Source organism: Onychostoma macrolepis, chromosome 02, assembly GCF_012432095.1.
Source record: "Onychostoma macrolepis isolate SWU-2019 chromosome 02, ASM1243209v1, whole genome shotgun sequence".
NCBI lineage: Eukaryota > Metazoa > Chordata > Actinopteri > Cypriniformes > Cyprinidae > Onychostoma > Onychostoma macrolepis.
In genome coordinates, this window is record NC_081156.1 from 17,892,932 (window position 1) to 17,919,452 (window position 26,521).

At 37.4% G+C, this 26,521-nt stretch overlaps 1 protein-coding gene across 1 annotated transcript in view; it reads left to right on the plus strand.

The window, feature by feature from the left end:
• The first annotated feature begins 251 nt into the window (after positions 1 to 251).
• cdh7a (cadherin 7a) overlaps positions 252 to 26,521 on the plus strand; it is a 56,659-nt gene continuing 30,389 nt past the window's right edge. The window contains exons 1-5 of the mRNA XM_058761528.1: positions 252 to 647; positions 8,238 to 8,704; positions 21,284 to 21,578; positions 24,996 to 25,115; positions 26,098 to 26,265. Of these exons, the coding sequence (XP_058617511.1) occupies positions 8,462 to 8,704; positions 21,284 to 21,578; positions 24,996 to 25,115; positions 26,098 to 26,265 (826 nt within the window). The 5' untranslated portion in view covers positions 252 to 647; positions 8,238 to 8,461. The remainder of the gene's footprint in view (positions 648 to 8,237; positions 8,705 to 21,283; positions 21,579 to 24,995; positions 25,116 to 26,097; positions 26,266 to 26,521) is intronic.

The following is a 26,521-nucleotide window of genomic DNA, read 5'->3' on the forward strand; positions in this document are numbered from 1 at the left end:
TTGTCAACTTGTTTTTCTTAAATAGCTTGAAATATGTACGTTTTTGAACCCACGTCTCAAGAACACAGAATCATCTTGACGATATTTTAATTTGGTCCCTCTCTGCACGCTTTGGCCCCTCGATGGCCCCCCTAGAATCCTACAATCGCCGCGGCACCTTGGATACGCTGACTGACATCGGCACCTCCCCTCAGTGCAACGTTTCCCTGATGAGCGATGCTCCTGTAGCACACTAACAGAGACTTGTCCATTTTGTCAGCCACTTTCATTAGAGACAATAAGTTGCGCGTAACCACTGTTTTCCCAGAGTTTGTGGGGACTGAAGCTCCCGAGGCATGCTTCACGGATGGCCGACAGTGTTGTGGTCCCTTTGTGAGTCTCTCCACAGTGCTCTCCCCTGGCTGAGGTTCGCTGCAGCTGTGGCTTCTCAATAGGGCTTATTGTAGACGCGCGGAGTGTGAGCGAGCAGCGCAGTGATTGAGCGGAACGGAGGGAAAGACGCCTGTAGTGCAGGGATGCTCTTGAATATGTTTCCTTCACTCACTCGGGAAGAGCGCGTCTAGAGCGGCTGCGACGTTACGGAATCCTTCTGCATTTTCACAAGAACGTTCACAATTTATAAACACGCGAAGGACCAGGAGGAAAAGGTGAGTCTGATTTATGCAGTGCTTGCTGAGGTGCAATACCGTACGGACTGAGTGTAGGCTATTTGCGATGCACGTTTACACATTAGGAAGCTACAAAATCATATTATAGCAATCTAAAAGTTGAGAAATGGCAATACTATTGTGACATTATTTGTTATTATTTTTTCAGATTTTTCAGAAATTATCTAGGCTATTTAATATTACGTACTTGCGTTAAAGTATGGCATACGATACAAGGGAAAGAGAAATATGAAATAAAAGAAGAATAATACAATTTAATATAGCGTTAATAAATATATTCACGCGCTATGCACTTTCAAATATTATTGAACCGTGTGGTCAGCATTAAGATTTTTTAGCAGCCGCTCTGAAAGTTTTTCTCACTGCCTGTGATGTTTTAATATTCAGCGCTTTTCCCCTAGGAGCATCTGTGATGTTCAAAAGTTAAGGTCTGGCAGTCAGCATATTAATCGAGTCGCTACGAAGTACAATTTCTCAGTCCTAAGAGCAATACTTGGGACCTTGCCAGGGACTCGCATTTGTGATGCAAATATTGTCGTCTGTAGTGTGACTGTGAACGACTTTTTGATGTGAAAATACCTCAGTGAGAGTTAGAGGTTTTATTTTTTATTTTTGTGTGTAGTATTGTACCAAAACAAGTGCGGATATCACAAGTACGGAGGTGCAGATTTTCTTCACACCTCCGTATCGATATCAAATACCTCCCTGTCAGGACGCCACTGCAATGCCAACAACAGCACTGAGGCTCGTAGTAGAAACTTCGCTTGCAGTGTGAAGCCAGCGGCCGCTAGGTGGCGCTTTGAGTGAACTGTGAGGGCCAACTTGATGTGGCTTACGTCCAAAAATTAATTGTGGTTTTGGGTGTGTTTTTCATTTGTGAGAGTGATTTTCAGTATTGTAGAATATATTTAGTTGTTCTTGTGTTGTTGCCTAATTCTTACTATTCGTTATTTCCTGACTTTACATCTGGTTGGAGCCTATTTGCACTTTTGTAGCCATGCATAAACAGGGCTGTCGTCAGGGAGGGTCACCAAGAATGTTGTTCTGTAATATAGGGGTCCCAGTAAGATTTTATATGGTGAAGACTGTGGCTGTCTTGTTGTTTTTTGGGCCCCAAGGAAAGATATGAAAATAGGACCAACTGTTGTAAAAATAGTCATTTTAGATATGAGATTGATGTAGTTTTGCCAAGTCATGCTGTACACTGAAAAAACAACAAAAACAACAACAAAAAACAAAACAAGTAACACATTAAATTAAACATGAATTTTTGAAGTAGAAAGACTGAAACCGTATTCCTTGTAAAATGTAGGCTACTTCAGTAATCTTTGTTTTATTTACAACTTATATATAAAAAATATATAAAATATTCCATAAAAAATTACATATATGCCTATGTTGGAAATGTATAATATGCAAATTTTTCAAGGACCACCTCATGGGGTCGCCTACCCATAAACATTTTGTCCCAGGCCTTTCGAATTTAAGTGACAGCTTTGTGCATAAACAAATAACTTATTATAAAAATATTATATGAACAGGGTTTTTTTTGTGAAGCGTGTAATGAAACTAAAATAGTCTTTTAATATATTATAAATGTATTCTTTATTAGAATTTTTCATCTTGGATGCTCATAGGCAGTCATATCCAGCCCAGATCCTTGCGTAATCTTGTCGTAGTCACCCTCAAGAGTCTGCACAGCGAAGGGCAGCCATAATAAGAAGGCCATATGCTACCAGTCCGCACTGTGCTGTGTTTGATGTCCAGATGCCAGGAGCCTTGCTTTGCTCTGTGTTGGAGCATACTGTCCCTGGTGAGTGCCACAATCGCTCTTGCACTGTAGGGGGGCTATGACTAAAGAGTGTGCTGAGATGGGTTTTTGGAGCTGAATCGCTGGCTGTGGCTGTGGCTGTGGGCGCTTTCTCACAGGGCGGTCTGTGCTGAAGCCTCAGCTCCTCTCGTCAGATGGCATGGGGGGCTAATGAGACTTCATCATCCTGTCCCAGACCATTTGGGCGATCTGTGCTGAACACAAAGTCCGGGGCCTCAGCCAAGCCCGACAGCGAGCAGATTCGGGCGGGGAAAAAATGTTAGTGGGGGGCTGGAAAGAGAAGAAGAACAAATATAGTACACTGATAGCATGGCAGATAGTTACCATGTAATGTACAGTAAATCGGGTTTTATACATTATTTGATTACTCTAAAATAACTGGTGAAAAATCGAATGAAACCAAAAAGGGTTTGTGAAGGATCCCAATGCAAAACACACACAGATTTGAATGTTTAACAGTCAAATCACATTTTTTATATAGTGCCAATACAGATTGTTTCAAAACAGCTTCACATTAATAAACAGGACAATAACAGTGTTAATGTTGTAAAATTAATTAATTATGAAACAGATTTAGTTTTAGCTCTAAAGGAGCTCTACAGAAGATGACAGAGTACAACTGTCAGATTTCAGAAGTAAAAACCCCATTCATGATCTCCATAGGAAAACAGATTTTGAATCATAACCTTTGAAGACAGATCTTTGTGAGCTCCAAGGTTGTTAAAGCCGCATTCCATAACTTTTTTTTGGTTAATAATGATCCAAAATCAATTATAGAGCAAGTACATAAACGATCAGTGTTTAAAGCTATCTCCTTACCTTAGCCCAATTCACAACGGTAAGGTTGTAATAATGTTTTCTAATTTGAGTGGTTCAAGTCTTTCTTTCATTACGTCACGTTTCATTATGGAGTCCTGGCTAGTAGACTCTATGTGGATGTGTGTGCGTGGATGCTGCAGGTGGCGTATCATTTGTAGCCTCTTCTAGAATAATTACACTTGTCATTTTAGAACAAGTTCTAAGGAACATTTAATTGTTTTTAAGGTTAAAAGAACATTTACTTTTCAATGACATTCAAATGATACGACAATTAGAGATTAGACTGTACAGAAATTGAAATATACAGATAACCTTAATGCACACTAAATACACAGTCACGCAATGTTGATGTTGTTAACAACAACGATTTAAAAACAATTTATAAAAGTAACAATACTTTGCACGATTTGATGTGATCTGAGCTAACTTTGCGTTTTAATCACCATTGGTAGCATGATTTATTTATTTTAAACTTTTTTTTTTCTTTTTTTTTTTCAGTTGGTCAGAACAAAACTGGCAGACATGTTACTTGTTCAGATGACATTTTCTGGGGAAACTTCTTATTTTGGACATACTGCCAAGACGTAGTATCTGTAATTCCAAAGTACAGTGAATATCCACACTGGTGCATTGACTGACAGCCCAAAACATTCAGTTCATCCATGCTGAGGAGCTGTGCCGATGCGCAACTCATGTAAAGAAGATAATTCCACAAATAGCTGCAATTGCAGGTTTCAAACAGAGATGGTGACAAAGAGGCAAAACTTACGGACTGCTTTTGTGCAAACCATCTGTTTGAACTTTAACTTATTTTTAAATAATCATGTCCAACAGCAAAATTCATGGCAAAAAACTGCATTACCTATGATGCTGTACAGAAATGTCCACCAATCAGAGAGAGTTATTAAGGAAATTGTAGGGAACACCCACTGAATGAAGCACCATAAATGGCATAATTGAGTTGATTTGAGTTGTGTATTTATGCATATTTTGCAATAAACTTCAAATTTATTGTTTCTATAGATGTGATCAGCAACTTTAAATGAATAGTTTCTACATTCTTTTTAATTTGATTGTCATTCAAAGTGCTTCATAGGATTGTAGTTTTTCCCTCACGAAAGCTATTAAGCACATTTAAATTTATTTATTTTTAAATACTTTTTTGTGTCAAATAATAGTCTGTAATGTGATTCACCTCGTAGCTGGTTGGCGTGGTTAACAGACTCTATGGGAAAAATACAAACAGAAGAAACACTGCTGAAAAGTGGGCAGGCAGTAATACACTCTATAGTGCATTAGTTCATCAGTTATTAATTAAGTTCAATTCAGCTTTAAGCAACTCTACAGAAGGCAATAGTGTCATTATACAGCTCAAGTCAGTTCAATGTTGCTTCAATTCAGTTCACTAAATGTGTCATTGTTGCAAAAGGATCTAACTGAGACTGTGACATGCTGCCATTACAGTAATTTCTTAAACATCAGATGATATTTATTTGTGTGTTATGTTGTAACTTCCTATATTATTTTCCTTATAGTCTGGATCCTAAGCAATTTGGGCACATTTGAGAAATGCTATGTCATGCAATCTTGTCCTGAGATATTGCTTCAGACTCACCGCATTTAAAAAATCCCAGGGCTTGTTTCCTATGTCCTTGTTTGCCTGATTTAATGCAAGCTTGATAAATGATCCATATCACCTTCCAGCTCTCTTTATTAGCTTGCGCTACGCTATAAGCATTCCAGACTCAAAGCTCTTTTTATTTTGATTGTCATTCAAAGTGCTTCATAGGATTGTAGTTTTTCCTCACGAAAGCTATTAAGCACATTTAAATTTATTTATTTTTAAATACTTTTTGTGTCAAATAATAGTCTGTAATGTGATTCACCTCGTAGCTGGTTGGCGTGGTTAACAGACTCTATGGGAAAAATACAAACAGAAGAAACACTGCTGAAAAGTGGGCAGGCAGTAATACACTCTATAGTGCATTAGTTCATCAGTTATTAATTAAGTTCAATTCAGCTTTAAGCAACTCTACAGAAGGCAATAGTGTCATTATACAGCTCAAGTCAGTTCAATGTTGCTTCAATTCAGTTCACTAAATGTGTCATTGTTGCAAAAGGATCTAACTGAGACTGTGACATGCTGCCATTACAGTAATTTCTTAAACATCAGATGATATTTATTTGTGTGTTATGTTGTAACTTCCTATATTATTTTCCTTATAGTCTGGATCCTAAGCAATTTGGGCACATTTGAGAAATGCTATGTCATGCAATCTTGTCCTGAGATATTGCTTCAGACTCACCGCATTTAAAAAAATCCCAGGGCTTGTTTCCTATGTCCTTGTTTGCCTGATTTAATGCAAGCTTGATAAATGATCCATATCACCTTCCAGCTCTCTTTATTAGCTTGCGCTACGCTATAAGCATTCCAGACTCAAAGCTCTTTTTATTTTGCAGTGGTGTCATGTAGCACTTCAATGAAACTATTTCAGGTCAGAGATAATTGAGATGTGTAGTGGATTATTTTGCCATAACTGTGTTTTCTTGATACCCGTCAGCCATTTTTGAAAACTTTTGTTGAATCTACTCAGTCAAACGCGTAGAGATCTAATCAGTCTCTAAGCACTTGTAATTCCCCTATAAAGTGAAGCTTACGATAGAGATTACAGGCTTTAGATGAGACTTTTCCCCACTGAGGGGTCCTGGCACTGTGGTCTTCTGAAGCAAAGCGCAAGACATTCTGTTCTCCTCTAGCAGCGCTGGTGCTTTTGAGCTTGGAGGGAATACAAGGAGGGAATGGATTCCCTGAGGGATGCTTTGTGATTTACTCTTCTGTTCACCTTCAGAGCCTTAGCTTCGTGTATGCTATTATTTAGCACAGTTACAGCATCTGTCATATAGCTTTAATGTCTCAGATGTGTTTAACACCTTTTATTTAAACCCTATATTACCATCAACACTTTTTAAAAATGCTAATGCTTTAACACTTTCAAATAGCAGTATTGTTTGAAGCCCCTCTGAACCTGCATGAAATTTTATTATAAATCTAATGCACATGCTGTGATAATTGTGAGGTTTCAAATTGCCATGGACTCTAAACCCAATATGGGAGTTGTTCTGTCTGTAAAGCGTAGGTCAGATCTCATCTTTTCTCGGACAACGAGGGATTTCCGTGGAGATTTCGACATCCTCTTCAACATCAAAATAAGCTGTTGGGGCGTGAATCCTGCTGCTGTGGGTTTGAACTGCTGGAAGGACAGATTTCTCCAGAGAACGTATATGTGCTCTATCCAAATCCCTTTTGAACTATTTTTTCCAGACTTGTAAGTGTTTGACTTTAAAAGGATGTTAGAAACACCTAAAAGGCTCTCTCGGACCGAGAAGCTCCAGGGACCCCTTAGGAGAAATTTGTGCCTGGAATTTTGTCACTTCAACTTAGAGTGCACACTTTTAAATTGTAGTTCTCCATTGCAATTTGGAGCACGAGAGTTTTTTATACACTATAAAAATCCAGTGTCACTTACATAACACACTTTTACGGTGTGGTGAGGCATTGTAGTTCTTAGTAGCAGCTCTTAAGCTAGAGGTTGTAGGTTCAAACCCCAGATGGAGCAATTCACGAGCCACTGCCATTGTGCTCTTGAGCAAAGTGCTTAACCAACCAGTGTGAGTTTCAGACAGTACAAAAATGCCATAAATCAGATTGGATTGGAAAGTGACTGATAAATAACTACTACTAAAGAATAATTGTGATATACTCTATGATGATAAGCTGTGGGCCAATGACATGATACAATTTTTTTTTTTTCGTCTGAAACTATTAATTATTTTATTACAAAAACAAATTGTACAAATGCAGTTCATACGTACACACCTGATACACAACACCACTTCTATGAATTTCCAAATATATACATATGTGTGTGTGTGTGTGTATGTATGTATAATACAGCTGCCCTCATAACATAACAAAGAAAAAGGCTCATTAAAACAATGAGATTCTTGTAGCTTGGCATAAGCTTTTGTTATTATTTATTTAAAATGAAGAAAAATTCGTATCTGCTTATTAATATTTATTAAAATTTTTACGACAAGGCATGGATAATTTAAGGTATAAAATGGGATGTTAATTTATTACTTTTGTTTTTAAAAAAAGTCAACTTAATAATATATTGAAAGCTTTCATTTATTTATTATTATTATTATTTTATTTTTATTTATTTATTTTTTGTTGTTGTTGGGGGGGGGGGGGGGTCTCCTGAAAATGATTTAGATGTGTACACACGCATTCAAGAAATACAGAGATTTTTTTGTTTTTTATTGCATTTTACTTGATGGTTAGACCACAACATTATTAGTAATTAAAATTCTAAACATTTTTCAAAACCATATAAAACCAAAAATTAATACAAAGTACATGTGTTTTAAACTGGGTTTCTTTGGAAACTTTTACTTTACATTGACCCATATGCTGTCTTGCATAATGGACTACTCTTTCCTTTGTTGGAACTTAAGATGGTACATATTTGCTTTATTTCACCAAACCTTTGCATTGGAGCTCTACCCTTCTCCCTCTGTCTGTTTCCCCCTCCCTTCCCGCTTCCCTTCAGCCCTAAAGATTAATGTGCTCCACTTTCAGCAGCGCTGTCAAATACCCATCCAAAGGAAAGAGCCGCATGTCCGTTTTGCTCACCTGTAGCGCTCTACCTGCACCTGCATCTCAGACGGCAACCTCTGAAATGCCAAAAGTCATGTTGTCTTAATCTGGAGTTCAAATGTGAAGTGGTATAATAAAAATGACAGTAAATCAAGCCCGCATCTGTGCTGACAGACTCTCTTTTTGTTTATTTCTTTGACTCTTTTCGGTCTCTCTGATTTTCTTCAACCTCTCCCCCTGATGTCTGTTCTCACCACAGGTTTGAGAGCTTCAGCCACAATCATCGTTCATTCCTGTGGTCTTTCCCATCAATCACCGGTCAGACGCTCTGCTCTATTCCGATACCCACGCCAGGGCTGAGGGTGCTACGCAGTTTCCCAGGAGCCACCTCATAGCCTCAAGATCTTTGGTGCCTGTTCAATACGGAGGAGTGTATTTTTTTTATTTCCTTTGTTTTTTTTTTACTTTCATCCTCTAATCCAAATGATGCACATAGGCTCTGCAGTGTGGACTGGACTGACTGTAATGACTATGTTGCTGTTAGCCCAGTGGGACGTGGGCTGCTGGGGGATGACTCTGAACTCTATCCCGCTCCGCCCGGCTTCCCTCAGGCCCTTCAGAGCTAGTGTGGGTGCATCCCTTCAAAGACACAAGCGCAACTGGGTGTGGAACCAATTCTTCGTCCTGGAGGAGTACACAGGAGATGAACCTCTTTATGTTGGCAAGGTAAAGCGAAATTGCTCTACTATTTTATATGTATCAAGTGCACTGAGGTAATTTATTATGACAAATAGGGCTGAGCGAAAAAAAGGGAAACACATAAAGAAAAACATATAAATGTAGGAATTATCAAAAGGCTGAGAAATATACAGAAACATTGAGTTGAGTTCAACTCAATATTATAATGCTGTAATAGTTTTCTTCCTTTTGATGATGTTTGGTGATATATATATCTCACCCATACCAAATGACATGTACATTTTCTGTACTAAAACCTTGACTTGCTGTGCTTGTTGTCATGATGTGGTGTTAGATCCTGCTTATGATCCTATCACAAGTGTTCAGATGAGACACGCTGTAACTGATACTAAAACAACCAACCATTCAAAAGATTGTTTAATGTTTTTGAAAGACGTCTCTTATGCTCACCAAGGCTGCATTTATTTGATACAAAAATACAGTAAAAACAGCAATATTGTGAAATATTATCATAATGTAAAGTCTATTTTCTATTTTATTATATTTTAAGATGTAATTTATTCCTGTGATGGCAAAGCTGAATTTTCAGCAGCCATTTATGTAGTCTTCAGTGTCACATGATCCTTCAGAAATCATTCTAATATGCTGATTTGTTGCTCAAAAGAATTTATAATTATCAATCCTGACAACAGTTATGCTGCCTAAAATTTTTGTGGGAACCACAAGGCTTTAAAAAAAAAAAAAAAAAAAAGATTCTTTGATGAATAGAATATGATCAACATAATGCATCCTTTCTGAATAAAAGTATTAATTTCTTTAAGAAAAAACCTTACTATCCTTACACTTTTGAATGGTGGTGTCCATCTCATTTGACCACTTTTGATCAGATATAGTGTGGTCACATTTTCGATCACCTCTGAATGTAGGTAGGGTTGCAAAGGGGTGGAAAATTTCCGGAAACTTTCCAAAAATCCCAGGAAGATTCCAAAAAATCCCAGAAAGTTTCCAAAATTTACTGGAAATTTTCCAACTTTTTGCAACCCTAAGTTGAAGTGGCACAATCTTAAATATTTTCACTTGCATTTAGCGCTGTCCCGTTTCAAACAAATCACCTGAAATGAATCTTAATACCAGGTGTAAACGGGGTCTTAGATCTCATCCAGTGGTTGCCTGTTAACTGAGCTGACATGTTTATTCAGATAATGTACTTGGGGCGCCCAGAAGCCACTAGAGCTGTCCAGTCGCTCAGACTTATTTCTCTGGAGTGTCTGGCAAAGTCTTGTGCCTCAGCTGCACATGATGCCGTTTCTGTTAAACATGTGATGCTGATTAAACATGACTAGCTATTGTGCGTAGACTTGCCATACAGGGATCTTGCTAATAATTTTCACTTTAAAGAAGTCATATCATAAGGAATCCAATCATCCTTGATCTTTTGATATATGTGCTATGAAGATATGTGTACTCTAACAGAACTAAAACGCTTCTCTTCAGTCCATAAAAAATATTTATTGAAATTGGAAGAGTAGAAAAGCTGCAAAGGCGGCATGTTGAATGCATCGGCACATCAAAGTGAGCGAGAATACTTGCCATTAAAAATTGAAATATGATGTTATGAATATAAAGTTTAAACACTTTTGATTGTCACATTTACTGAACTGATGTTTTGAAATAGCAGCCAATTAGAACTTGTTCCTTTTTATTAATGCCAAGTGAAATCACAAAAAAAACCCTCACATGCACATCCCTAATGTTTCTGTCATGATGAATTTAGTGAAAATGTGTCAGTCAAGCTCTTAATGAAGTGCATGTGAAGAAGAGATGCTCTGCTTGCATATTTCCTACATGTGAATATTTGAAACAGTAATATAACATTACTCTCAGGCTATTTTAAAAGCTTTGTTTGATATTCATTTTCAGACACTTTAAATGAAAGCACTGGAGAATGGAGGTTGACGTATTCTGTCCAATCAGTCTGGGCTTTTAAAGTGTTTTAGCCATCAGTTCTCCTCTCATTAATGTCTGCGTGTAGATGAACATGCGTAGCTTGATGCATTGTTTGATCAAAATTGTTTGGCATGTGGATGATCATGTGTTTAATGAATATCACATGTAGCGTTTGATCAGACCTCTTTGATACAATGTGGATTTTATAGTCATCCTTTGAGCTACAGTAGATGAGCCACACAAAGAGAAGAAAAAAGTATTGTCACAATAGGAAGCATCTTTTCTTTTATGTATTGGCTCCAGTCTGCTAGCAATGTGATTGCTTCATACGCAAAGGCTTGTAAGTAGTTAGCTCGATGCTAAACGCAAAGACAGCCAAACACTTTCCCGTTTTAAAGATAATGAGCCAAATACTCCAGCATGCCACCTGCTCTACTATCCTTGGCTTTTACAATACATTATCTCTCAGCCACTACATCGCGCGCGCACACACACACACACACACACACACACCTTTCTCTACCATCACACACTCAAACCCTGACAGCCAGGTTGAACCTTATTAGATTTTGGCTCATCTCCAATTCACTCTAGCCGGAGGGATCCGGGCAAAAGAGAAGTGACTGAACACAAATGTTTCCCCCGCACTGAATGATGATCAGCGGAGTAATGTACAGTACGGGGTGGCCTATCTCTCTATCTTCCTATAGCAAAGAGAAGCCACAAATTAAATCTCTCAAAGTCTCTCAGATGTTTCTCCTGGATTGTAAAGAGATTTTTATTTTTCAGATTAATTTCAGAAAAAAACAACAACAACAACAACTTAATTTCATAGCTCTAAACTCCTGTTATGTCACCATCTAACAGCTTTGTGACTTCCTTTAATTCCTCTACATTTACGCATTTAGCAGACGCTTTTATCCAAAGCGATTTACATTGCATTCAAGTTACAGGTTTTTTTTTTTACATTTTATCAGCTCTTGCTTTCCCTGGGCATTGAACCCATGATCATGGCGTTGCTAGCACCATGCTCTGCTATTTGAGCTACAGGAAAGCTAATTCCTTTTTTTTTTAAAGAATTCTAGGAGAAACATCTGAGACAAAGTTAATTAGGCAGAACTGAGAACTCTATTAAGAACAACCTCTGAGCAATAACATTTTCCTCTTGGTTTCTCTTTTAAATTTCTTTATCTTCCGCGTCTCAAGTGCTGAATGTATTCAGTATGATGGTCATTGGCTGACTGCTTGTTCTTCTTTCTTGGCTTTTATGTGGACATCCATCCTTTGATCACTAGTGAGCATGAAAGATGGCCTTATTCATCAGGATAAGGGTAGCATAATACAGACATAAAAGACAGAGTCCTCACAAACAACTTACCATGAGATCTTATAGACCATTTTCATATTCTCTTTCTTTATATGCCTATGCCCCTTTTCTTGGTATCAACAGCAAAACAATAAAGATATGAGTAGTGGTTGACCGAGATGGATTTTTTCATTACTGATGCTGATATCCAGGGGGCAGAGAAGCTGATATGTTAATTTATATTTAGATATTTTGTTAATACATATTTTATTAATTGTAATTAAATTATGAGATGTACCCAAAGTTGAGCTGAAAAGCTGAATGAGCTCATATTTTAAAGAATTTTGAACTATTTTATATAACTTGAATGGGCAAAAATAATTAAAATCAATATTATTTTTGAAAATATACCCTACTAGACAAAATAATCAATTAGTTGCATCTCAAAAACTCATTTATTCAGCGAGGACTTGGCATTAAATTGACCAAAAGTAACGGTAAAGTAATTTCTAATATTACAAAAGATTTCTATTTCAAATAAATGCTCAAATAATCCTGCAAAAAGTATCACAGTTTCCACAAAAATGGTAAGCAGCACATCTTTTTTCAACATTGATAATAATAAGAAATGTTTCTTACCAAATCAGCATATCAGAATGATTTCTGAAGGATCATGTGACACTGAAGACAGGAGTAATGATGCTGAACAATCAGTCTTGTCATCACAGGAATAAATTACTTATTTTAAACAGTAACATTTTGCAATTTTAGAGGTGAGTAGAAGAGCAAGAGATGAAGTTTGGGAGCCAAAAGTTTATCTTCAATACACAGTTTCATGCATATTGCAAAAACATATCATGAGAATGTTACACACAAGGTAGATGTGCATACGGGTAGGCGTAAATTGTATGTGGATTATTCTGACCTTTTGAGACCCTGTCCTAACAGTGAGCAGAGACTAAACCCTGCCAGCAACAGTTGGCTTAATGATACCCTAGACTTCTAACAACCTCATTTTTATGTTCATGCCGAAAGTTAAAAGGAGAAACAAAAAGTTAAAAGTTAAAAAGAGGTGTGCTCTCATATACATGAGACAAACATATTTTCCAGGCAGAAATTTGAGACTCCAGGCTGATTGAAGAGGGACTTTGATGCTTCCAGAGAGTAAAAGAGAAGAACCTTTTGAAGCAATTTTCACATCACCGATCTCCATCATGCAGAATCTCGTCATTTACATCATTGTTTTTTTGGCTTCAAACACTCTATGCAGGAAACATAAGAAACCGTTAATTTCCGTCTCTAATCAACACTTGAAATAACATTTTCTGCTCTTGGTTTTTGCTTTATCGATTGTCTCTCACTTGCAATTCATGCTGGAAAATGCTTTTGTTACTCTGAACAAAGAGCAGAGAAGCGAACAGAGAGGCTTATTCTCAACCAAACATGCGGTCGAACATACCGAAGACCAATCTGCTCACCCGTTATTATCTGCAAAATTATACCAGAATGAATTTAATGAATATGTCTTTGCCATCTTGATATCGTACCATCAGCGACTGGGATTATTGCCCATGGTGACCTCTTTGCAGCCTGATGAATATGGATATGATAGGTCCAGCTTGAATAAAATGCTCAAACGAGAGGGATGTCAAAGAGAGCGCGATGAATAATGCATATCCGTGTCTCCGGGGTGAGTTCAGTAATATCAACAATTATTAGAAATGACCCCAGTGTCTCCACTGAAAGTACACATTCATTAAAGCACTTCCATGCGAGTTCACTTCGGAATAAGCGTAAACAAGTGTCCGATGTCGTTAATAGTTCCGTTGCACTAAGTTACCTGGACTTGTATCCCGCTACGCAATTAAAAATCTCGCCTCTAGTTCGGAATCACAGGAATGCATCTCTGATTATCCACCATACTGTATCAAGGCCTCTCAGCTGCTTGCTGTCCTCTCATTGCCGTATTTGAGCTTCATAAGATGTGCAGGGCCCGTCGGTTTGAATCCCTCAGCTGGGCGTTGAATGTCCGATCAGATTCTGCCTATATTCACTGAGTGTGCCAGAGAAAAAGGCTTTGAATTCAGCCTTAATTGGGGGGGATCCTTTGATGGTGCAGTCTGTGTAATAGCACAAGGGGGGGAGAGCATTCCCAGGCTGACTTCCGTCGCAGCCCATTTGCATTTCCTTTTTCCTAGCCTGCCAAAAACAACTCATAGCTCACCTTCTAAATGCGCACTTAATGAGAAGCAGACCAGGAGTGCCGCCGTAACCCCGCGGCGAGGATGAGAGATCCACACTTCTCTCCCCTTCTGGCCACCGGGAAGCTTTTCGTCAGCCAGGCCGAGCAGATTAAACGCGCCCTCTGTTGCGCCCGCCCTCCCACCACATCAATGATTTGCGCAAACTGAATTAAACAAAATGAAACAGAAGAGAAAGAGCTCTTTTCATGTTGCGGATCAACAAGCGTTCCCCAAATCCTCTTTGGAGTGATTTCTAACATATGCTGGGTAATTAAATGCAGCGCTGGAGAAGATGGGCCGCTTTTCATCTGCTTCCAGTCCGTACTGGTCCATGCCATGGCCATTTGTCATCAGTGCAGATGAAAGTCATTGGGTTGGCAGTCACGGCCCGGGCTCCAGTGCCAACCTTGTGAGTGTGCGTGTGCGTGTGTGCGCATATACGCTCGCTGAGTGCAGGTTTGCACCTGAACACCCACAAATGGAGATGGTGAAGAAAGTGAATCGTGTCTTTTCAGATAATTAAGGCTGAGGGCATTGAGGGTGTCTAGTCACAGAGGTGCTTTTTAATAGAATCCGGCTGAGTCTTTCTCATATGGAGAGTGATATGAGCTGACACCACTGAATCTAATGACAGGGAATAAGGAATCCTCCACAATAAGGCCGAGATGTGGCTCGCACTTCCTCGGCGAAAAGCAGCTCGGCAACACAATAAAATACCATTTGCATTTATATAGCACTCTGCAGGTGTTGATTCAGGTGAAATATTACAACAGGGGGAAGAATCCCACACCAAGAGAGCGTATTGAAAGGCACTGACAAATAGATCCAGTATGTAAAAAGCTATCAAGTACAAATGACTGCCTTTCCTCACAGATTCAGTCGTTTGCCTTTATTATTGAGCAGATTTTAGCCCGGCTCTTGATTACCCGGGGTGGTAAGATGGTTTTAAAAGCAAAGGAAAATGACATTGAAAGCGCTACATCACTTGAGCCTGGAACAGGGAAGACAATGGGTGTCCCGGCTCTGTCGTTAGCCATTAGAAGTCACAAACAAAAAGAATTGATGTACAAACGGCTCCAGAATGCCAAGCTGGGTTTCTTTCACCTTTAAACGGTGAGCCAAGGGTATCTCTAAGGCAATTGTCGTTTTAATGAGATCATGCGGGTCTATGCTTATGTGCTTACACAGCAATTAATGACAGCTGACAAACTTGTAACATGCCTCACTTCAGTCCTTTATGCTAGAGGTTTGTGTTATGAGCTTTTGGTGTGAACATAAATCAAAGTTTGGTTTAGTTGGTTGGCGTGAATGCTGTTTTCTTAATCTAAATTCGTTCCAATGATTTTTTGATTATTGATTGATGCAGACTATCATTTGCACCTGATTTTGTAGGGTCGGGGTAGGGACAAAAACAAATTATACTCACAATGTTAATATTTTATTTCAAACATAAGTGCAGATACTATTGATATTGCATAATATAAGAAATAATGCACATTTGACAGTGAAACACTGAAGTTTTTTTTTTTTTTTTAATTTGGAATGCAGGTCAATTTACTTATATATATGTAGAATAATATATATATAGCAACAGTAACATTTGTAAGAAATGTAAAAAAATAAAAAAACTATTTAATAATTAAATACTGCAATTATATTCCCTTACTTCAGTTATACATTTAATACAATATACATGACTGTTTCAATAATATAACAACATTAATTATGAATATAACATTATTATTATTCCCCCCCCCAAATTCCATGGTTATAGTTAGTGTTAGGTAAACAAATATTGGTGATTTATGTATTGAACAGCCTTCGAATTTGTTCATTCATGGCACAATGTTTCTCTTGTATTTCACGGAAATGCTAAGAATGTCAGCCTGGTTTCATCTAGACTTTTTTAAAATCACAGTTTAAATCACAAATACATTGAGACTTTTAACAAGGACATTTGCTCCAAACACTTCCAAATCTAAGCACTTCTCACTGGACATTTTAATAAACGGCACCACAGTTTAACAGTGATGTTGTGAGGTCGATCTGAAAATAAATATACTTGCTCTGAGCTTGCACTGCACTGTCTGTTGGCCCAAACTGATAAATGGTTCAGAAAGGTAGCGCTGTTTCGTTGTTTTTGAAGCGTGTGCCATTTTATTTTTCTCATACGCAACACAAATAGCAGTGCATAATCAAAGAAAGTCAGGCAACTTGCAAGCTCTAACAAAACTTGCAGAAAAGAGTCGCAAAATGAAACCATTTAGTCGCAGTATGGAGCCCTGTTAATGTATAATTTGCACATTCCTGTTCATGCTAATTATAGTATAAAACATCTCCCATCTCTGATTGTCTCAAGATAACAGCTCACATCGTTTGCGTGTCTTGCAATGCATTTATGGCAGACAAATGCAAGTGCTGTTTTCGGCACTTAAAGTTTTAGGGGTAAATCCAAGGTGAATAAAACAGAGGAGTGGCATCTTCCCTTCCTGAGATATAACCTAGCCTGCCTAGCACTCATGGTGGTATGTTGAAGACAATTTTTAGTATGATCTTTTTTCGTTCATAGACTACATGGAAATAAAGCCAGACTGGCATCAGACATTAAAAACTAAAAATGTATTCTTAATCTTTCCCAACAAAATGTTATGATACAAAATAGATAATGACATTTTAATGCGTCCAATCAGTTAGGCCTAAATCCCTTAGCTTTAGAATGGTGATGCTAATGAAGCACGAAAGCTAATTGCAATAATGCTAACCAGCAGCCATGTGGAAAACTCATAGATGATTCTTAAACAAACCAGATGCTGAGTCACTGTGCTAACCTTGATGTGGTGGGAGTTTCCCCTGTTCGTCAGCCTGCAACAGAGCGCAGTCATCCTCAAAGAGCAATGCTAATCATGCTATCACTGCAAAAATAGGTTACCCTCTCCTCCAGGAAATGACAGAAAGTATGAAGGTTGTTTGATCCAGTACTTGAAGCTAATACAACTAGAAACATGAACATGAAGTAGGCCTACTGTTGCCATTCAGAGTTATTTTATGATAATTTACCACAGGTCTTGCATAATATCTAACTGTGGTGTTTTTAAAAAGAGTGTAGAAGGTAGACACATTATATATATATATATATATATATATATATATATGTAGGCTAGGAAAAAGCTATGTTATTTCTTATGATAGGCCTAAGTAAGCATTGCTGTTTTGTGACTACTGGTAGCCTAAATGCAGTTAAAAGCTGTTTGCGAAATACAGTATACTTCCTTAATCAGTTTTTTTAGGTACGAGTCTATAACATGGCAAAGAGTAGCCTATGGTAAAACATATTAAATGTGCATTAGTCTCCATACAGTTCATACTGCTTATATATAATACCACTGAAAAGTTTAAGGTTGATAAGATTTTTTTTTTTAAAGTCTGCATTTATTTAATCAAAAAATACAGTAAAAATATTGAAATATTATTAGAATTTTTTAAACAGTGTTTCTATTTCATTGTGTTACAAAACATAATTTATTCTTGTTATGCATTTTCAGCAGCCATTACTCCAGTCTTCAGTGTCACATGATCCTTTAGAAATCACTCTGATATGATGATTTGGTGCTTAAGAAACATTTATTATCAGTGTGAAATGAAATGTTGCTGCTTAATATTTTGTATTATTATTTGTATATATTTGTAATTTCATAAAACTAGTAATATCTGCACAGCTATATGATGCAGCTTATTTTGCAGTGCTTAATTCACAGACAAGAGGCATGTTCATTGCTTTGATTGAGTAGATGTAGTTAATTAAGGGAGGCACCATCTGTAATATATCTTGCTGTGCAATTTTAGTCACAGCTTCTGAATCGCTATGAAGAAATTACACTAAATCAGAGAGAACGCCTCGCCAGTGCCGATCACTCAAGCAACGGCACTCATATCAATTGTGTTATTTATTACGAAGTTCATTTCAGTTTGAAAGTCACTCATTAGGTGGGATTGTGAGGAAAGTAATTGATGTGCGCTGGCAGGCAAGACACTTCTACGTTTGCCACATCCATAATCTTTCCGTATTTGGAGGGAGTGAGAGCGGGTAAGAGACAGAGCGTCATATTAAGGGCACCCCTGCAGGATCCAAGAAGGAGACAGATGAACATAAATTAGCTGTGTGTAAAACAGGCAGCGTTTGTAATCTCACAACGTAATTGGGCTCGCTGGTTTGCCAGAGACAGATGACAGGGATGTAATGACAGTCTTCATTTATCTTCTTTATTGTGGCGGAATGCGTTGGCAGCGTGAGACTGGTGCCGGTCCAGATGAAGGAAACCTTACGTTGTGCTATCACCCCCGTCAACAACAACCCACATTGCTGATTTACACACTCAGACATAGCATGACTCAGCCAGTTCGTTAGGGGCGGTAAGATTGCCAGCAGGTCTAACTAAAGGCTGAGAGAGAAAAGGTGAGCGCTCATCCCAAGACTTCACGGTCCTAACTGGCTTCCTCTAGTAGTTTCCTCCTCAGGCTCGGTTCCTCCTTCCTCTCGCTCCTGTTTTAGCCTGTTGTTCTTGTTCTCAGTAGCCCATTAACGTGCACCTTTTCGTCTCTCCTTCTCTCCACTTCTTATTTCTTTTTTATCTCTTTCTCTGAGCTGAAAAGAGCCAAAGGCCAAAAGATAGACGACTAAGTCTAGAGACAACCTCAGAGTTGCATTCCTGCATAGGAGAGTGATTCACATGTTTTCCTCGCATTCACATACGCACAAATGTACAATGAGCTGTGCTCAGAGAGCTGTCTGAGAACATGGATAATATTGATGTGAAATACTTGGCACAGACATTCCAATGTCATTTTGAGTTATAATCTTGTTTTCTTTCCTGTGTTGCAGTATTTCCTATTGAAACAACTTACTGAAGGGATTTGTGTTTTTTTTTTTTTTTTTAATCACCCAATCAAATCTCATAATAGAGAGATTTGATTGGACAAAAATCTGTGTAGTGCAGAATAGGTCATCAATTATTATTACATTTCTTTATATTTTTTGCTCAGATTTTCCAGAATTTCAAAGTTTGCATATGTGTTTGAAAGTCAGTTTTGTCAACTTGTTGGAGTACACTAACATATACACGGCTCCTTTTTTATTTTCTTATGCTCTTATTCTCACAAAAGGTGTATTTATTTGATTAAAAATACAGTAAAACAGTAATATTATGAAATATTATTGCTATTTAAAATAACCATTCTCTATATTTATAATTATTAAAAATGTAATTTATTCCTGTGATTGCAAAGCTGCATTTTCAGAATTCATTACTCCAGTGCTCAAGAATTATTATTATTATAGAATTATTTTTATTATTAATGTTGTGATGCTTAATATTGTGAAGGAAATATTTTTTTTCCAGGATTCACTGATGACTAGAAAACTCAAAAGAATGGCACTTGTTTAAAAATGGCATTATAAATGTTGTTAATTTGACAACTTTTTGAACTTTTGAGAATGGTAATAAGATGGTAATACGTTTGACAGCTTTATTCAGATGAAAAGATATAAATACACATACATATATATATATATATATATATATATATATATATATATATATCGTAATCATTTTAGATGAGTTTGCGAGCCGGAGCGGTATAGCTGAGCACACAGAATCTAATGATCTGCAGTCATCATCACGGTGAATTATGGTCAGAATAAACATTTGAAAAAATAAATGCAGAGCCGAGCCACACAACAGTCATCAGACCAGAGTTGGCCTTGGAGAATTGCCAGCACTGACATCCAAACACACATTTACTTTGATTAATTAGCCTCAAATGTCATTAGCACACTCGGTTCCTGCACTGAAACCATTGTAATTTTTGATTAACTGACATCATATGTGGAGCAGCGCTGTTTTATTGTCAAGTAAATGGCAACCTAAACCAGATGTGACTAGATGGGAGCTTTTTTTTTTTTCTTTTTGCAATCCTGTGGTGTGACAAATGAATTAAAAATACAATTCCATATAGAGAATGTGGTCATAAACTGCATGCGTAATATAAAATCATTAGAATAATGCTGTTTAAAATGGTTTTAGATGAATTATTGCATGTCACACCACAGGACTCTGCTTGCCATCTTCCCAAATTCAGTCGTAGGTTCACTTTGTCCCATGAAAGTAATACAGCTATGATGCACCAGCCAATCATTGTGAGTCTGTGAAAAACATCATCATAAAGACTTATGATATGACAGGACTGCTTAAATGAAGCAAACAAGTTGTCATTTCATACCGGCTAGATCCTGTACATGAAAGTATTGTTCCACAGTGAAAGACGGTCTCCTGAGAAATGTGGATTTGAAGACAAAAAATGTTAGATTTATATAAAGGAAAGAAAAGCAAAGGGAGGAAAGGCAGCTAAGGACTTGGCTTATAATCCCCCAGAGAGGGAAATAAAGTCTTTCAAGAAATAAACAAGTAAATAAAATCACTCACTGCTGGTGACGGAAATACCAAGTCAGTTGCCATAAAATGGTAATGGCATGAGAAAAGGGCTCATGATGAGGATTTCTGGACTGTGAATTAAATTGGCCAGTTTTTATGGTTTATTACAAATGTGCCTTTTTGGCACTATTTGAACACAATGGTTAATATAAAACAACAAACCATGTATAATTGTCAGGCTGCTCACAAAATAACTGTATCCCCTGCAAATCTGACTAAACATTCAGGACAGAACGACTGACCGTGAGATTTTTCCCACTGACGTTCATGGCTTTTTTTTCTTTTCTTTTTTTAGTTGGAAAAGTAACTCACAGCAACAGCACCTCAAGCCATATTCTGTATAAAAATGAAAGATGAATTTTTTTTTAATCCATCTGTGTTCTGAGATGTGTGAGGAAGAATAACTTGTAAATTTTGACATTTATTCAGTCCATTCCCTTTTGTTGACTTGCACAAATCTGCTGGAGATGGTTTATCCCCATTTATTATTTAAAACACTGCAGAAGTACTTTCTCATGAGTAAACACAATTACTGGGATTATTCATTACTATGCTAACTAGACAACTGTTACAATAATAATAGATATGAATGACTGTTTCCTCATTTCTTCTTTCCCTGTAGCTTCATTCCGATGTGGACAAAGGTGAGGGAAAAGTAAAATACGTCCTCAATGGTGAAGGTGCAACATCTATTTTCACCATCGATGAGAACACAGGCGACATACATGCCACAAAGCGCCTGGACCGGGAGGAACAGGCCTACTACACGCTGCGAGCTCAGGCCAGAGACCGGGCCACCAACCTGCCAGTAGAACCAGAGTCAGAATTTGTTATCAAAGTGCAAGATATCAATGACAATGAGCCCAAGTTCCTGGATGGCCCTTACAATGCTCAAGTACCCGAAATGTCTCCTGTTGGTAAGTGACTTTGATTTGTTCATACAAAACAATTAATCAAAGAGGGATGTTAGGAATATATAATATATCTGCACAATTTATAAACGATTCATTACACTCTAAAAAATGCTGGGTTAAATACATGGACGATATGGACGAACCCAGCGGTTGGGTTACTACCCAGAAGGTTGGGTTAAACATTTAACCCAACTGTTGGTTGAAAACAACCCAGCATGTGTTGTGTCCAATATTTACCCAGCACTGGGTTGTATTTAACCCAGCATTTTTTAGAGTATTGGTTGATTTTGGGCATTAAATTGTGCATGCTCATTTTCTTTAAGTGAGCTTTAAAAGCAAAGGCAATCTAAACATAAAATTAATGTTGAAAAAGTAAGTGCCTTAAAAAAAGGCACTACAAGCAAAAACCTTTTTTTTTTTTCTGGTCAATTTTGAGATTTTGTTTCATAGTAGTGGAAAGAAAACATTCAAAATACACTTTTAAGTGTTTATTTGATTGCACTTTGTCTATTTACTCCTGCATATTTAAATTACAATACATATTAAATTTTTTTTTTTTTTTTTTTTCTCATGCACTGAGCCAGAAATATCCACTTTAGTAGCACTTACATACACACAACTTTACAGGTTTATTCCTATCTGTATTCTGAAGGTTTTGACTGAGGGGTTTGTTCATATATCATATGCCTGGTTTTATACAACATTTTATTCCTTTATTCCTTTTTTTTTCTGGCTGTTGACAGAAACATTTTCGGTCCCACTTTATATTAGGTGGCCTTAACTACTATGTACTTACATTTAAATTAATCATTTGGTACAATGCACTTATTGTGTACATACATGCGTTTACATTGTGTTATTTTTAAATTACTGTAAATGGACAAAATAGTATAACATTCATCAGTAATTAGTTGAAAAGATCAAACAAATATCAGTTTATCATATCAGTCAGGTTATAAATATTGGTGCATCCATAACAGATGTTTTGACATTCAGTTTCATGATGATTATTGGTAATTGTGTCACATATTTGTTTAGATACTGAGGGTTTGCTGTGGATCAGCTAAGAACAGTGATATACATAATGAATGCCCTCGGTACGAGGCTCTTGTTTGTCAGTTCGACCATGCGGAGCGTAGTAGCTGACAATCATGTAAGCATTGACATGCTTTTTTATAAGAGCAATTAACATGCTGGCTGCCACTGTCTGTCCGACGGCGTGAACAAAGCCATTAGCCTCTGTGAATGCAAGCGACCCTTATCCTCAATGACTGCTTTATAGATCCATTTAAATTCATTAGCAGTCAACCGGTGATGAATGGATTTGATTAACGAGAAAATGATTAATTTAATTTGGTAATTAAGAAACAAGAGATTGTTTGCAAGTGTGAGGACCACAACCTAACCCAGACACCTCTCCCTCAAGCCAGACGTCAGCATGAGGCCGAATGGAAATTCACAACATATGCCTTATACTCCCATCCAATCATTTTCACACACTGCGGTTTCACTATGATGTGTATTTAAGGGCTGACCATATGCCGGTGTCCTTAACTGGCTATAAATGTACCCGCCTGTTGAATCTAAAGAGTCTGCAGAGGTACAAGGTTACCTATAAGAGATGAAATCACATCACACCATCAGATAAAGAGTAACACTCATTTGGCCTCGGTCCCTGCGGTGAGGTGTTGCCATGGTGCTGTGTTTTTGTACACTCAGCTGTGCCTCCAGATGCTTAGGTTACCAATATGACAACATCTGGGCCTGTCCCCAAATGTCTCCTTTACTTTTTTACAAGCAAACGCATTTAAGGATAATCTGCATTTCTGAGGAACACCGCAGTCAGGAGCGGTCTGTAAATTGCGCTCAAATGAAGGCCTGGCACTTTTCATTAGAAATTTTACAGTTTAAATCAAATCTGGGAAATATCAGTAAGCCAGTAAAGCAGAGCTAAACTTCCCTTCATGCTCCAGTTCTAAAGAATAAATGGTAAAGTACAGAATCTGCACTACCTTTTAGGTTTTTGAAAGAAATTATTACTTATATTTAGCTATGATGCATTGAAACAGACTTTTACAAGACTTTCACTTTTTTAAAAATAAAAATAATAATAATAACAACAAAATATAAACTGCTGTTTTTTCTATTCATCAAATAATCTTTAATGTATCACTTTTCCACAAAAATATCAAGCAGCACAACTGATATCAACTGTGATAATAAGAAATGTTCTTGAACACTAAATCATCAAAAGCATATTAAAATGATTTCTGAAGGATAATGTGACACTGAAGTCTTGAGTAACGGTACTGACAATTCTGCTTTGCACATTATATTTTAAAATATATTATAATATAAAACAGTTAATTGAAATTGTAATTATATTTTAGAATATCACTGTTTTACTGTGTTTTTGGTCAAATATTAAATAAACTTTGGTGAGCATAAGAGACTTCTTTCAAAAACAATAAAAATCTTACTGTCCCCAAAACTTTTTAACGATGGTATATGTGCTCCAGTTTCTATCACTGCGAAAAAAGCTATAAAAACAATAGAAAGTCAATATAAGATAAGGAAAAGCAAGTGCAGGCCACATACAGAATTGTGTTTAAAATGTGTGTTTGGCTTCCGATTAGATTTGTTTTGTCCTTCTGGGCTTTTTGCAAGGATGCATGGCTTAATGAGAACTGAGGCAACACCAGCTCTGTACTCTGTAATCAAGACAGGCACAAGAATACAAAATACTGCAGAAGCCAACACAAGATATGTTTCTATCATAGTTACGATGTTAATTTATGCGAAAAATGTCAAAAACAATCGTGAAAATAATTTACGGATAAAGCAGCGTTTCCATCCCATGTGTTCAAGAGAACATAATCGTACTTTCTGGGGAAATTGACGCACCATGGAAATGAAAGTTGTTGTCACTGGGGAAGCTACTGTGGCTCTTTTATTAAATGTAATTACTTACAAAACGCTCTAATGAACTTCATGTATGCTAGCGATCTGCGGCAGATGCCTCGTTTCTGCGACTGACAGCATGTCAGATTGTTCAGGGAGGCAAGAGAAGCCTCTTTTAATGCATATCACAGGAATAAATTGTATTTTATATACTATATTAAAAATTGACAATATTTATCTAAAGTTGTAGTAGTATTTCCATATTATTGTTTGTACCAAATTTTTGATCACATAAATACAGCCTTGGAGAGACTTCTTTAAAAAAAAAAAAAAAATCTGCTGGAACAGAACAATAGACGTCTACTTATGTGCATCCTAATGTTTCTTTATTGGTTTACTTGAGCCTGTTCATGTTTTCGTGATAGGCTACATCAGATTTCAGTTCTGTAATCAAGTGAGGCTCAATGCCAATACATGTCTGGTACCATTTGACCAAATTGCGTGGATAATTTGTTCCAGGCACATCTGTAGTTGAGGTTAAGGCGACTGACGCAGATGACCCCACATATGGAAACAGTGCCAGAGTCGTGTACAGCATCCTTGAAGGACAACCCTATTTCTCAGTGGAACCAAAGACAGGTACGCACAAATTACAAATGTTTATAACATTGCAGCAAAATATTTAAGCACTAAAATCTTATCCAGCAGCAAGATTTTGAGTCATTCTCTCCAATCAAGCTCTTTAGGTAAACAGTGTACAATATCTAATTCAGATTCATTTCTAAAAATGAAAAGCACCACACAATTTCTGTTGTCACTTGAGCGACAAGTCTTTTCAAAGCTATGACGTGGTAACCACCAATTCCTGTAATGGAAACATGCAAACGTCAAGAGACTGCTGTTTTGATTGACTCACTTAAAGAAAGAAAAAGTTGATGGGACTTGTGATGAAGTTGCTGGCGCACATTACCTCCTGATTACAGGGAATGAAATCCTTAATGTAATCAGCACTCTAGCTGTAACTGAGGTCATTTCCACATATGGACTCAATCAACAGGGTAAATTACAAACCTTGATTAAACTTTTTCTCCTTTTTCTTTTAAAATGTGCGACTAATTTTAGAGACGCCACCACAACATGTGGAGGAAAATGAAGCCAGATATAGCAAATAGCAGTGCTTATTGATTAGGATTTATCATAGCTTCCTGTGTGCAAAAGTGAAGTTGGTACTATTTAATCACTCTCGAATGTGCCAAGCAATGATAATTCCAAAACTAACAATGACTTGGAGAGGAAATTGATTTACAGTCATGCACTGGCTTCAGTGAATTTGACTCATCGATGAGAGATCCATTATGATATGGCCTAACAAATCTGGAAAAGGTCCTTGCTATTTAGATTACTAAATGGTAATCCTATTTTAATTGATGCACACTCCATCTCCCTATAATGCAGAGGGAAAGTGATCCATATTGTAATTTAGGTGCTTGTTCGCAGCTTTTACAGGCCAGGAGGATGTTATCATTACACAGTACATCTCATGCATCAACAACCCTCCATGTTTCTTACATTTTAATCAACACTACGTTTAGGAAAACAATTCAACTTTTTTTCTGTGCAGGCATTGTGAGGACGGCTCTGCCCAACATGGATAGAGAAGCACGGGACCAATATCTGCTGGTAATCCAGGCCAAAGACATGGTTGGTCAGATGGGAGGACTCTCAGGCACAACATCAGTGACGGTCATGCTGACGGATGTTAACGACAACCCACCCCGTTTTTCACGGAGTATGATTCTTCCACTGCTTATAAAACTAATGTGGACCCGATCCATCATTAATGCATGCTGCCTTCCCATTTCATTTGCATGCGAGTAATCTGAGATTTTTAATGGCTAAGGCTGATCTTGTATTATAGAGATCAAGCACTCGCTGTAGTTGCTGTGTAATTATCAGGTAGATGATCTTTTGAATAGAAATGAACAATCTTATTTTATAATAGAGGATTTTTTAGATCATTGTCATAGTTATTTCTGTCCCTATTT